At 44.1% G+C, this 15,327-nt stretch overlaps 1 protein-coding gene across 1 annotated transcript in view; it reads left to right on the plus strand.

Annotated features, from left to right (window-relative positions):
• The window catches only part of LOC138661784 (cytochrome P450 2A4-like), a 111,102-nt gene extending 97,227 nt beyond the window's left edge, over nucleotides 1–13,875 (plus strand). Inside the window, exons 8-10 of the mRNA XM_069746701.1 lie at nucleotides 6,008–6,195; nucleotides 10,119–10,260; nucleotides 12,480–13,875. Of these exons, the coding sequence (XP_069602802.1) occupies nucleotides 6,008–6,195; nucleotides 10,119–10,260; nucleotides 12,480–12,664 (515 nt within the window). The 3' untranslated portion in view covers nucleotides 12,665–13,875. The remainder of the gene's footprint in view (nucleotides 1–6,007; nucleotides 6,196–10,118; nucleotides 10,261–12,479) is intronic.
• Nucleotides 13,876–15,327: the final 1,452 nt, after the last annotated feature.

The raw sequence follows: 15,327 nt of genomic DNA on the forward strand, positions 1-15,327 counted from the left end.
GGAGGAGGACGAGGAGGATGATGGGGATGATTATATTTTTAATGAGGAAGCTTTTCCGGGGCCAGTGGAAATTGTTGGCGCGGCAAGGCCGGGTTCTGGTTTTTGGAGGGACACAAGTGACGTGGATTTGCCTGAAACTGCCCCTCAACCAAGCACAACCACAGATTTGAGAACTGGAACTTTGGCCCACATGGCGGATTATGCCTTACGTATCCTCAAAAGGGACACACGCATAACAAAAATGATGAACGATGATGATTACTGGTTGGCCTGCCTCCTTGATCCTCGCTATAAAGGCAAATTGCAAAATATAATGCCACATGAGAACTTGGAACTAATATTAGCAACCAAACAATCAACTCTTGTTGACCGTTTGCTTCTGGCATTCCCTGCACACAGCGCCCGTGATCGTTCTAACACGAGCTGCAGGGGCCAGCAGACCAGAGGTGTTAGAGGGGCAGAAATCAGAAGTGTCGTTGGCCAGAGGGGTTTTCTGACCAGGTTGTGGAGTGATTTTGCTATGACCGCAGACAGGACAGGTACTGCAGCATCAATTCAAAGTGACAGGAGACAACATTTGTCCAGTATGGTTACTAACTATTTTTCATCCCTTATCGACGTTCTCCCTCAACCGTCATTCCCATTTGATTACTGGGCATCAAAATTAGACACCTGGCCAGAATTGGCAGAATATGCATTGCAGGAGCTTGCTTGCCCGGCAGCTAGTGTCCTATCAGAAAGAGTATTCAGTGCTGCAGTTTCAATACTAACAGAAAAAAGGACTCGTCTGGCTACCCAAAATGTAGATGATCTAACCTTCATTAAAATGAACCACAACTGGATTTCGAAATCTTTTGCCCCACCTTGCCCGGCTGACACCTAGCTTTCCTATGTAAAGGTCTTGCCTGTGGACTATTCTGAACGACTTTTCCAATCTCGTAATTTGCAGCACCTGATTGTCCAGCATCCGACATGTTAATACCTCCCTAAATGGCCAAAGTCCCCACACGGGGCCGTGGTATCGCCACTTGGCGCCAGCACCCGTGAGAGTACTGTTTGTCTGAAGAGGTGGGTGTGCCCGCTTTTGGTCGACGGCACTGCCACTAGGTCCCTCATAGCACAATAAAGTGTCTGGCGGTGGTGGTGCGCACCCAACGTCAGACACACCGTTGTAATATGAGGGGCCCTGGGCCTGTACCGCCGGCCACAAGACAGTCCCCCCCCCCCCCCCCAGGTCAAACAGTGCTGTACCACTTGCAAAATTTTCTCTCACAGCTCCACCAATGTTTAGTCTATGCGCTGACATCCTTCAATGCCTGGCACTGTCAATACCATTGTATTGACATTTTTCTTATGTTAGGCCTTCGAAGCCTGTCTGCGGTCCCTCCTTCCACTAGGCCTCCACTGACCTGTCTACTGCTGCCCGGGTTCCCCTGGAACCAATTTTAAATTGCCTACAGCCAGCCCAATTTATTATGTTAGGGCTTCGAAGCCTGTCTGCGGTCCCTCCTTCCACTAGGCCTCCACTGACCTGTCTACTGCTGCCCGGGTTCCCCTGGAACCAATTTTAAATTGCCTACAGCCAGGCCAATTTATTATGTTAGGGCTTCGAAGCCTGTCTGCGGTCCCTCCTTCCACTAGGCCTCCACTGACGTGTCTACTGCCGCCCGTGTTCCCCTGGAACCAATTGTAAATTGCCTACAGCCAGGTCAATTTATTATGTTAGGGCTTCGAAGCCTGTCTGCGGTCCCTCCTTCCACTAGGCCTCCACTGACCTGTCTACTGCTGCCCGGGTTCCCCTGGAACCAATTTTAAATTGCCTACAGCCAGCCCAATTTATTATGTTAGGGCTTCGAAGCCTGTCTGCGGACCCTCCTTCCACTAGGCCTCCACTGACCTGTCTAATGCTGCCCGGGTTCCCCTGGAACCAATTGTAAATTGCCTACAGCCAGCCCAATTTATTATGTTAGGGCTTCGAAGCCTGTCTGCGGTCCCTCCTTCCACTAGGCCTCCACTGACCTGTCTACTGCTGCCCAGGTTCCCCTGGAACCAATTTTAAATTGCCTACAGCCAGCCCAATTTATTATGTTAGGGCTTCGAAGCCTGTCTGCGGTCCCTCCTTCCACTAGGCCTCCACTGACCTGTCTACTGCTGCCCGGGTTCCCCTGGAACCAATTTTAAATTGCCTACAGCCAGCCCAATTTATTATGTTAGGGCTTCGAAGCCTGTCTGCGGTCCCTCCTTCCACTAGGCCTCCACTGACCTGTCTACTGCTGCCCGGGTTCCCCTGGAACCAATTTTAAATTGCCTACAGCCAGCCCAATTTATTATGTTAGGGCTTCGAAGCCTGTCTGCGGTCCCTCCTTCCACTAGGCCGCCACTGACCTGTCTACTGCTGCCCGGGTTCCCCTGGAACCAATTTTAAATTGCCTACAGCCAGCCCAATTTATTATGTTAGGGCTTCGAAGCCTGTCTGCGGTCCCTCCTTCCACTAGGCCTCCACTGACCTGTCTACTGCCGCCCGTGTTCCCCTGGAACCAATTGTAAATTGCCTACAGCCAGGCCAATTTATTATGTTAGGGCTTCGAAGCCTGTCTGCGGTCCCTCCTTCCACTAGACCTCCACTGACCTGTCTACTGCTGCCCGTGTACCCCTTGAACCAACATCAGAAAATATAAAAATAAGCATTTTGCTTATAAAAAAGAAAATACTGGAGAGATATCAAATGCAGACATTTTAACATTAAAAACAAACACATACAACAAAAATCTGGTACAGTACTAAAAATGGCCACCAGCTACAATAACTTTCTCCTGCAAGTAGTTAACTGAAAGTTTTTTTCAATTTAAAACACAGATATTACATCCACCGAGTGTTGTCCTGTCGCGTCTTCTTTATATTATTGCCAAGAAGATGCAAAACAATGAAAATAATAAAATCATTATTTACCAAAAAAATAGAGTAAGTCAAAACCACATTGCAAATAAACATTCATTACAAATAAAGAAGCAGGGCGCGTCCGAGGGTGAGTATATACCTAATAAGAATATAATCACCCTCGGACGCGCCCTGCTTCTTTCCGACAGCCTTCCTTCCTAAGAATCAGCCCTTCCGTGGTGTAGAGAGAGGGTGTGTTACACTCGAAGGTGTTCCCCAGGTTGCCTTTCCTGAGCTTCAATCTTCATGCTCTCGTTTTGTAGTTGTCGGAAAGTAGGCTGCATTAGGCCTACAAAATGGGTATGGGGTGGAGAGAGATGGTGTGTTACACTCCAAGGTGTTCTCCAGGTTTCCTCGCCATTGCTTCGATCTTCCGACTCTCGTTTAGTAGTTGTAGAAAACTACACTGCATTAGGCCTACAAAATGGGTATCGGGTGGAGAGAGATGGTGTGTTACACTCCAAGGTGTTCCCCAGGTTGCCTTGCCATTGCTTCGGTCTTCCGACTCTCGTTTAGTAGTTGTAGAAAACTACACTGCATTAGGCCTACAAAATGGGTATCGGGTGGAGAGAGATGGTGTGTTACACTCCAAGGTGTTCTCCAGGTTTCCTCGCCATTGCTTCGATCTTCCGACTCTCGTTTAGTAGTTGTAGAAAACTACACTGCATTAGGCCTACAAAATGGGTATCGGGTGGAGAGAGATGGTGTGTTACACTCCAAGGTGTTCCCCAGGTTGCCTTGCCATTGCTTCGGTCTTCCGACTCTCGTTTAGTAGTTGTAGAAAACTACACAGCATTAGGCCTACAAAATGGGTATGGGGTGGAGAGAGATGGTGTGTTCCACTCCAAGGTGTTCTCCAGGTTGCCTTTCCTGAGCTTCTATCTTCAGGCTCTCGTTAAATTGTGGTTAAATGGAACAACTGCATTTGGCGTACTAGTTGGTTTGGGGCCTACTAACAGTGTCTGCCGCTCCTTGCTGTTCTCCTGGTTTCCTGTCCTGAAATTCCGTTTTCAGGCGCTCGTTAAGTAGTTGTTAATGTTAGACTGCATTTGGCCTACTAGTTGGGTTGGGGCCTACTATCGGTGTCTGCCACTCCTTGCTGTTCTCCTCCACTGAACAAAGCTGTGCCGCCTGTTTACTACGGTTGCCAATTTTGAACAGCATTTCGACTACTTACTGATTTGGGCCTACTCTCTGTGTCAGCCTCTCATTCCAGTTGTCCTCCACTGCAATGCCCCCTGGTTATTCCTGTGTTACCAATTTTGAACTGCATTTAGCCCACTTTATTATTTGGGCCTATATCTGTGTTTCCTCCTCATCCTGCCCATTGCCCAGCCAGTGATAGATGAGTCTGCTGGTACATTGACCCATAACGCAACATTCCCCGTGCACGCTACACAACAACATTGTGACCCTGCTGAAAGTCAGGTTGCTCTTCCCGCATACCATACCACCTTACACGGGGACAAAGAGGAAGGTGCAGATGAAAGTGCAGGTTCCTTCATCAGGTGGGGGGAGGAATACTAGTTGGCGACGTCACTGGCACAGGGCCTCTCATAGTACGCAAAAGTGTTGCTGCCGGTGGGAGGCGCCCCCGCCGTGCAAACACACCGCTGTACTTTGAGGGGCCCTGTGCCAGTGCCAATGCCAACGAGTGGGCCCCCCCTGCTTGCTCAGGTTCACAGCACTTGCAAAGTTGAAATACTTACCTCTCCCTGCTCCACTGCCGTGACGTGGTCCAGATTTCCTGGGCCCACAAATTCTTGAACCAGCCCTACCCACCACAACTTTAGCCAAATGACCCCCAATTTCAAATGCCTTCCAATTATTATAAGGTAAATTACGCTTGACAAGCTTCATTAAGAAGAATGGATGGTTTTGACATTAAAATGGGCACTCTAGGTGTTTTCCTGGCCCCCACTCACTGCCGACTATGCTGCCCCATTGACTTGCATTGGGTTTCGTGTTTCGGTCGATCCCGACTTTACGTCATAATCGGCCGATTTCACTCGACCCGACTTTTGAGATAGTCGGGTTTCGCAAAACCCGGCTCGACTCTAAAAAGGTCAAGGTCGCTCAACTCTAGTCTTGACCAAGATAGTAAGTGGAGATGATGCTATGATCAGTGTAACTATCCCACTTCTGTCTACTGAAACGCTCACTGCTCGCAATTAAAGAGGAGGTGTTTCATGCGGAGCAAGTTGACATGGATGAATTGAATGAATATAACATCCAAGGAGAAAGTCCCAAGATAAATGTAATGTCCTGGTTGACGCGTTTCGAAGTGATACTTTTTATTCATAACCTGAGGACATTAAATTACTCTTCGGACTTTCTCCTCGGACGTTATATTTATTCATTATAGAATGTGAATTTTCCCTGGAATCATGTTTTAATCTATGGAAATAAAAATTTTGGATTTTATTTGAAGTGCTGGATCTACCCCCTTCTTTCTGTTATCACCAACAGCGGTGGTACAGCCCACCTGCACTCAATGTGCAACTACCACTCTCAAGAACTCAGAACAGAACTCCTGATTAGCTCCTTTTCAGCAGCCACTTTCATTCAGTATGTACTTTGGTGGCATATGTACAAAGCTAGTATTAGCTGCTTACTGGGAGTGTTGGACCCCACCAATCCTATTTTGGCAACCTTTCATAGAGCAGACCTTCAATACAAGGTGCCTGGACAACGCCTTTAATTCAAATAGGAATGAAGCTGTCGTGTGGGTGCTGAGATAGCAGTTACATCTGGGCCTTGGTGCACTAGTGTCACAAAGGCTCATTTTCAACGTAAGAAGAAACAAAGATAAGTGATGCTCATATTATAAATTTTGTTTTGGGACCTGGAAGCTTCTAGTTACAAGGAGTTAAAGTCAAGAAGATACCTATGTAGCAAGAATTTACTCCACTTTCCATGGCGCTCTACACTACATTTCTACTGAATTCTAATACTAAGTTTACAAATGGTACATTATGTAAAAGAGTACGTTTAGTATGATAACTGTGTAGTTATTTTGGCACCTGCAACAACTGTAACTGAAGACTTCAAAATAAATCTATAATTTCAGCTAAAATCCACAAGGAAATTGATCAAGAGATTGGACAAGACCGGCCTCCGAATTACGAACATAGAATGGAGATGCATTATACTCAGGCTGTTATGCAGGAGATCCACCGGTTCTGTGATATTGTCCCTTTGAATCTACCCCATTTGGTGACCAGAGATGTCCAGTTTCAAGACTATCAGATCCCCAAGGTATGGACCTCTTATTTATCAATCATTTATTTATGCAATATTTGATATTTGTCAAAACAGTAGGACTGCCATGGAGACTAAGAGTCCTAAAGGAATAAAAAAGTACATAATACATGTAATTTAGACACAGTGTAGATACGCAGATACAAATTTTATGATTTTTTAATGTGGATATAACAGTCATAAATGAAACTTTGATACATGCTATCAGAATCTATATTGACCAAGTTTGAGAAATGAGTGAACACTCACATCCTGTTTAGAGATGAGCGAAATTGTTCATAAAACATTCACCAACCTCAAATTCAGCACAAAAGTTGCACATTCAGATTTGTGTTTGTGTTCCCGAGCATTTTCCTCCAAATCAGCAGAAGACGGCCAAAGTTTGAATAAATGATCGAGTTTCCACTAATGATTTTGTTAGGACTTTGACTAGGATAGTGAAGCTGTATGATGAGCGGGGGAGACGTGTTTGATGAGGGAAGGTGGTGGCGAGAGGACAAAGGAGTGGTGAACTGTTATTCTATTTTTTGAGTGACGCTTCTACTATTGCTGCAATTAGTCAGATAGATAAATAGGCGGTTTATTCTCAGCTAGTTCAGATAGATAGGATCCTGTGTCAAATCGACCACACAGTGTCAAAATCCTTTGTGCTAATTAAAGGTACCTTCACACTCAGCAACTTTACAACGAGAACGACAACGATCCGTGACGTTGCAGCGTCCTGGATAGCAATCTCGTTGTGTTTGACATGCAGCAGCGATCTGGATCCCGCTGTGATATCGCTTGTCGGAGCTAGAAGTCCCGAACTTTATTTGGTCGTCAGGTCGGCGTGTATCGTCGTGTTTGACAGCAAAAGCAACGATGCCAGCAATGTTTTACATGGAGCTAACAACCAGCTACAACGATAAGTGAGTCGCCGTTACGTCACTGGATCGCCCCTGCATCGTTCTGGAGTTGCTGTGTTTGACGTCTCCTAGCGACCTAAACAGCGACGCTGCAGCGATCGGCTCGTTGTCTATATCGCTGCAGCGTCGCTGAGTGTGACGGTACCTTAAGAGGTCAAGCAACCAGTCCATATCTCTGCATCTAAATCCTTTGTGCTAACTGTGTGGTCCCGTCACCAGTCCACATTTCAGCATCTAAATACTTGAGCTAATTGTGTGGTCCAGTCACTAGTCCACATTTCAGCATATAAATTTTTATACTAATTCTGTGGTCCCGCCACCAGTCCACAATTCAGCATCCAAATCCTTTGTGATAATTGTATGGTCCCATCACAAGTACAAATTTCAGCATTTAAATAATTGTCCTAATAGTGATGAGCGAGCAATAAAGTGCTCGTTGCTCGGGTCGAGCAAATTGAAATGCTCGGGTACTCAACCCGAGCAACGAGCCCAATGTAAGTCTATGGGAAACCCTAGTATTCTTATTGCGATCCCCTCAGGGGTCCTTTTAAAGTCTAAAAATGTCAGAAAGTGATGGGAACACTGCTCAAATGACATGGGAACATCATGGCAAATGTCCCTGGAAACATTTCTGACTGCTAGGTCACAGCTGTAAGCAATGTTGTCAGAGTTTCACACCATTTTTACAAGTGCACCAAAAAACATACAATAACGAAACCAAAATGGATTTTGCTAGGGAATATGTTAAGGGACATCCTTCCCAGGGTAATGACTTGTATATAAGGCAAAATAATTAACCCAAAACAAAATGTTCCTCCACCACTTGGGCTATGTTCCCACGCAGAGTTTTTGATGAGTGTTTCAACTTTAACATTGCTTTCAACCAATACAAATGCATTCACTGGGAAATATCATTGTAACATTTAACAATCCTAGCTGACCATGTGGTGTGTGACACATAAGCAGACCCATCTTGTTTCGTTTAGGAAGGAGGGACTCTTAAAGTCACAAAGCCTATTTTTAGAGGGGCATCAGGCAGCATTAATATTCTTAAAGGGCCATTGTTAAACAGTGGGTGTCCTATGCTGTTATTGCCTTTGCAGTGAGTGGCTGGGCTGCTAAGAATTACGACACACCACAATACCCCTTTCACGAGAGGTACAGAAGGGCTTCCTGAAAAAAAGTTGCATTGAATGCAAGGCCTGCCCTGCTATCAAGTCATATGCACCCCAAGAAGCCGTTGAACCCAGGTGCTGAATGGCCACAGGAAAACCCACTTTACATTATTCATTTTGGACTACCATACTGTTTTCTTATGCATTGACTGCAAAGCCTGGCCTGGTACCAAGTCATACGCACCCCAATAAGCCTTTGAAACCACATAATGGATGGCCACAGGAAAACCCACTTCACATTCTGTAGTTGGTCCTGCCATACTGTTTCCTTATGCATTGAATGCACGTGCCCCAATCTCCCTTGGAAGAAACATGGAGGAGGGCCTCATAAAAAATACTGTCCCATTACAAAGGAGCAGGACTCCTAGACTTGTAATGCCCATATACTAAGTCAGTGTTCCCCAACTCCGGTCCTCAAGAGCCACCAACAGGTCATGTTTTGAGGACTTCCTTAGTATTGCACAGGTCAATGAATGCTTGCCTGTCCAAGTGATGCAATTATCACCTGTGCAATACTAAGGAAATCCTCAAAACATGACCTCTTGGTGGCTCTTGAGGACTGGACTTGTGGAACACTGTATTAAGTGTATGGGCTGACAAACATTTTCTACTGGGGGGGTAACAAATCAACATACTTTGTAAATATTTTTTTTTACGGGCATCATAAACACCCTTGCAAAAAACTATAGTGGCTGTAGCAGCACGGAACACGTTAACCCTAGTGATCTAGTGGAAGTGGATGATGAGACGTGGAGGAAGGCCTCATTAAAAATAGGCCCAATTTAAAGAAGCGGGTCTCCTATACTTGGAATGCCCATACACTAACTGTACGGGCTGATAAACATTTCCCTATTGGGGTAAAAATAATTTAAAAAATTGTTCACGGGCATCGTAAACACCCTTGCAAAAAACTAGAGTGGCTGTAGCAGCACAGAACTCGTTAATCCTGGTGATCTAGTGGCGGTGGTTGATGAGACGTGGAGGAAGGTCACATTAAAAATTAGGCCCAATGTAAAGGAGCGGGTGTCCTATACTTGTAATGCCCATATACTAAGTGCATAGGCTGAAAAACATTTTCCCCTGGGGGAGACAAATTAACCCACTGTGTAAATAGTTGTTGTTATGGACATCCTAAACACACTTGCAAAACAATGTAGTGGCTGTTTCATCATGGAACACGGTCACCCTGTTGATGTAGGAGTGGTGAAGGAAGAGATGTGGAGTATGACCTGTGAAAAAGGTCTTCAGGGTTTAAAGGAGCGGGTCTCCTATACTTGTAATGCCCATACACTAAGTGCATGGGCTGACAAACATTTCTCCATGAGGGGTGCATTTTTTTTAATTTTTTTATTGCGATCATAGACACCCTTGCCAAAAAATTGACTGGCTGTAGCGGCATAGAACACGTTCACCCTGGTGTTCTAGTGGTGCTCCCTGTCCTCAGCCCATCCACGCTGAACAGCCGGTATGACAGTTGTGCTTGTAGTACCGTCTATAGTGCATGAAAGTAGCGAGACAGGATGTTGTTAGATGTGCCTTGGGGTCTCCACTTCACCCCCCCTTCCCTAGTGTTTGGGCTTCCCCTCCCTCTCCCGATTGTTGTGCACCTTGCTTCTCCAATCACCCATATGATTAAAGGCTAAATTATAACTACTTTACTTTGGCACTGGAGAACATCCCCTTTTGTACCATTGGGAGCTATTTGACCTTGAAGCTAGACTAGTGCATACTCCATGCATCACACCCAGACTACAGACTGTCTGCTCTGGAATTTCCTGGGATATTTATCTGTAACACAGGAATGATGAGTTGAATTGACACTTTTTGTGTTGTGTTTAAGGGCACGGAAATTTACCCTTTACTCTGTACCGTTCATCGTGACCCCAAACAGTTTTCTTCTCCGTGGAAGTTTGATCCGAACCGTTTCTTAGATGAGAGTGGCAAGTTCAAGAAGAATGAAGCAGTGATGCCTTTTTCAGTAGGTAAGAACTTGAAATCCATGCAGTGGTGCAGTGATTAAGAATGTGACTGATATGGAGTCAAAAATTAAGTTAGTTCTCTGAATGTAAAAAATTGTTAAAAATTATTGACTGCAAGAAGTAATCACGAGATATGATTTTTATTATGCATTTATTCAAGTTTATTTTCATTTATGCACTTCAAATGCATCTTAGGCAAATTCCAGATGAGCATGTTACGAGAGCATTTATGTGTCTGTATTAAGGTTGGAAGTACTAGCCTAACTGTTGCTTTGGCGACACAAATTGAAGCTTTACGTTCATCAAACCTACATTTGGGCCAGGGCATTGTGCAAATACAAGATACAATTCCCAGAGGAGAGCCCCGGACCCAAGTTTCACGTTAGCTTTTTCAACAGGGATCTCTTGAAAAAAGCTAACGCGAAACGTCCTTTCGGAGTTGTCCCCTGGGAACTGTATCATGCACTTGCATATGACTATGGGTGTTATTGATCCTAATTCTATGGCACATGCACTCTGAACTTTATTTTTTTTTTCCTGTTGATTACTCCATTACTTTGGTTTATTCAATCAATTGCAACATATTTGCTGGTGTGTCTGTGAGTCTTAGGGTCAAAATTAAGTAATGGGCCACGCACAGACCAAGGAGCGAGGTTCAGACACTAGCCATACATGGAACAGGGGACAACGTTCAAGCACTGGCCACACATGGACCAGGGATTTGGGTTCAGACACTGGCCGCACAAGGAACAGGGATTCGGCTTCAGGACCTAACCACTCAAGGACCAGGGGACCTAACAGCTCAGTAGTAGCACACTTCACTCACTAATGACTAAATGTTGCTTATGCACCTTGCTATTGGGGAAGGTGCTTTTTATACAGGATGTCTCCTAGCCATTGCCTAGGGGCTTGTTTGCATGTGCACGTCCTGCACCTTTAAGAACGGGGAAGTGAATGCACTAGGCACACCACACCGTCACAGACACAGAAAGCAGGGAACATGCGGGGGAACACGCCGCAAGGCAGAGGAGGTAAATTTGTCGGCATCCCTGCATAGAGGAAGAAGGGGAATCATGCAGGGGCACCGGCATTAGTGTTACATTGTCTGTGCATCTGCAGGGAGAATTCATTTCTGACCACTGAGCTGTCAACAAATCAGTCAACGAATGAACAAAATAATCATTCATAAGGTGATTAGGCTGTTTTTGTTGGTATAAATATCATCATTATCATCAACACATTTCCCAATGTACACAGGGGACATGCTGCCCAAAAAAATATGCTGTATGAAGACAGAATGATGGTGTTAAAGAATGTTCTGTCCCCATCCGTTTGTATTGGCCCAAATGAACAGGTCTGATGTAGGACCTGCCTTGAAAGTGCTTAACTTTTATTATCAAGCATTAGAAGGAAGCTGGTTATCTGCCCTGCTGGTGCTATAATTCCAATAAAATTCAGGAAATGGTGTAGAGGATAGTCAGTGTGGTTTAATCTCAACTCATTTCAAAGTTGAACAAACTTGTTCCTCAAGAGAACCACAACCAAGGGAGAACATTGTTCTGCTTCAAAACGTGTTGAGATAACCCAGCACTGACTATCCCCCACACAATCTTCTGGAATTTATTGGAATTACTCACCATCAGAGCAGATCACCAGCTTCCTTCTAAGGCTGGGTTCACATTGCGTTAGTGGCAGTCCGCTAACGGGATCCGTTACATAGCGCCACTAACGCAATGTAACGGATCCGTTAGCGCACCCATTGACCGCAATGTAACTAACGCATCGCTAACGTATGCCATTTTTGGCATGCGTTAGTGATGTCCCGTTATTTTCTGACGAACCTCGAACGCTGCTTGCAGCGTTTTTCGGTCCGTTCTCGTTAGCGCAGATCGGGCATCTGCGCTAGCGGGATCGCTAAACGCAATTCCTTTTTGGACATTGCGTTAGCGCATTCCGTTAGTGTATGCGCTAAACGGATTGCACTAATGCAATGTGAACCTAGCCTAATACTTGATAACCACATTTGGCTCCTCCTAACCTTTTGATGTTGCAGCACCTGGAACTTTTTAGTTTTTATAACCTTTTCTTTCGCTTGTTGGTCACACAGCCTTAAAAGGAGACCACTTAACTTACCTATTTCATCCCTTTTTTCATCAAATAAGACCGTATTGAGCTTGTATTGTACTCTTATCTTTCTAACGTTTATCATTTACTCTTTCTAGGAAAGAGGATCTGCCCAGGCGAGGTTTTGGCCCGTATGGAACTTTTTATCTTCCTCACCACCATCCTACAAAACTTTAAACTAACTTCAGTGACAGAATTTACAGAATCTGATATTGCTCCAAAAATGACTGGATTCTTAAATACCCCCATTCACTATGAGCTGTCATTTCTACCTCGCATCTGATGTATTTTGCTCTTCTCAGGCAGTTTATGGAAATATCTTTGAACTTTCCATGGATAATACTCAGTTATTCATCTTTGTCTAATTTACTGGTTCACCCTTATCATTACTATATTGCCTTAAATTTTTTTTTGCATGATTTTATTTGTTCTGCCTGATTAAAATGCATATATAGGCTCATCTATATACATTGCATCAAATGCAAGAAAATGAAACATGAAGTAATCACCATGGAAGAATGTTTACGATTTCCTATGCTTACACTCCTTCTTCCCAGTCAGAACTTGTGTTAGATAAAGTTTGGCCCTGGGCAAAATTGAAAATGTGGCTTCAAATGCTAAGATATTGCACCATCACACCAAATATTTAAGGCGGATTTACACTGCTGATTTCATGCTATAAAATAAGTGAAGATTGACTATATAAAAGTCAATTGTTAATAGTTTACACAGTCTCATGGACTATGATGGGCACGCAAATATCGCTAATGATTGTTCAGTCCCCATATACCCTACAAGTTATCAATAGAGTTAAGCAAATTTTTCAATATTCTGTCTGTTACGATCGCTGGTGAATATTGCTTTCGCATTATTCACCGAACACAGCCGAACGCCATTAGAGTCAATCGGAGTAGAACTGTTCGAATATGTTCGGAAACGAATGTTAAACATAAATTCTGCACAAATAGGGTACGAATATGGCACAAATATGGCAAAATTCGGATTTGGTGATCGTTTCCAAACACATTCGCTCAACTCTCGTTATCAAGTGCACATTAGTGATGGGCGAGCACAAAAATGCTCTGGTGCTTGTTGCTCGGGTCGAGCAAATTGGAATAATCACGTGCTCATAAAACTAACAACACTAATATTACCATCAGTGACATTATACGCAGGAGCTCTGTATACAGTGTCAGTGTACAGGTAATACAGTGATCACCAGTGACATTATATACAAGAACGGTGTATATAGTGTCAGTGTACAAGTAATACAGTAACATTATACACAGGAGCTCTGTATATACTGTCAGTGTACAGGTAATACAGTGATCACCAGTAACATTATACACAGGAGCTCTGTATATACTGTTAGTGTACAGGTAATACAGTGATCACTGGTGACATTATACACAGGAGCTCTTGACAAAGGCCATGTTTGGCCGAAACGTTGTATGATGTGATGGCAGAATAAAGACCTCTTTTGATATATCCTTCACCTGGAATGGATGCTGCTTCCTTTTCTACATTTGTGAATTATACACAGGAGTTCTGTATATAGTGTATAGTGTACAGGTAATACAGTGATCACCAGTGACATTATAGACAGGAGCTCTGTATGTAGTGTCAGTGTACAGGTAATACAGTGATCACCAGTGACATTTTATACAAGAACGGTGTATATAGTGTCAGTGTACAAGTAATACAGTGATCACAAGTAACATTATCCACAGGAGCTCTGTATATACTGTCAGTGTACAGGTAATACAGCAATCACTGGTGACATTATACACAGGAGCTCTGTATATAGTGTCAGTGTACAGGTAATACAGTGATAATCAGTGACATCATACACAGGAGCTCTGTATACAGTATAGTGTACAGGTAATACAGTGATCACCAGTGCCAATATACACAGGAGCTCTGTATATAATGTCAGTGTACAAGTAATACAGTGATCGCCAGTGACATTATACACAGGAGCTCTGTATATAGTGTCATTGTATGCAAAATACAGTGATCACCAATGCCATTATACACATGGTCTCTGTACAGAATGTCAGTGTACAGGTAATACTGTGATCACCAGTGACATTATACAGAGGAGCTCTGTATACAGTATATAGTGTAAGTTTACAAGTAACACACTGACTCACCCATGATGTCTGTAGTTGAAGTCTTTCATCTTCATCCAATGGAGACCATCATCACTTGTTCCAGCAAGGACTCATCGCTGCAGAAAATAACACAGTTATCTATAGCTGATCACTTCCAGAGCACATTCCCCAGTATTTTCCCCGACTTCTACACTATGTCAGATGAAGAAAAAAAGACATAGTGCCGCCCTGCACAGGAGCAGGACTCTCTTTTGTTCTCCCCCATGGTAGACAGTAACCTTAAAATAAATTATGTTACAGCAGTAATAATGTCCCCTGATTGACACTTACAGTAATTATGTCTCCATATGCCACCATAAACCAATATTGTATGTTCCTCACCCTGACCTCCATACAGTAATTATGTCACCCCTTTATTTAATAAGGTGCCAGATTCTGAGCCTCTTTATTTAATTTCCCCATCCTGGACCCCAATGTCCATTTTAATAAGGTCCCTATCTTGGGCCCCTTCCAGTAACAATGTCCTCATCCTGGGCCCCTATGTCCACTTTAATAGCGTCTCCTCCCTGGGCTCCTATGTCCGTCCCTATAGCCACTACCTTGCCCAATCACAGGGGGTCATTCTCCTCACCTTCTTGCACTCCCCAATGTCCTCTTGTGGCTTCATGTTCGGCAAGGTTGTTATAATGGCTGCCGACTGCAGCTGTGACAGGGTGCTCTGCTCTGTGACAGGCCGGCACTGACATCACATAGCAGTAACATTGAAAGGCTACAGGCCTATCAAAAGCTGCAAGAGTCATTTAACAAAACTGCTATGTGACGTCAACGCCTG

This window comes from Ranitomeya imitator, chromosome 2 (genome assembly GCF_032444005.1).
Source record: "Ranitomeya imitator isolate aRanImi1 chromosome 2, aRanImi1.pri, whole genome shotgun sequence".
NCBI lineage: Eukaryota > Metazoa > Chordata > Amphibia > Anura > Dendrobatidae > Ranitomeya > Ranitomeya imitator.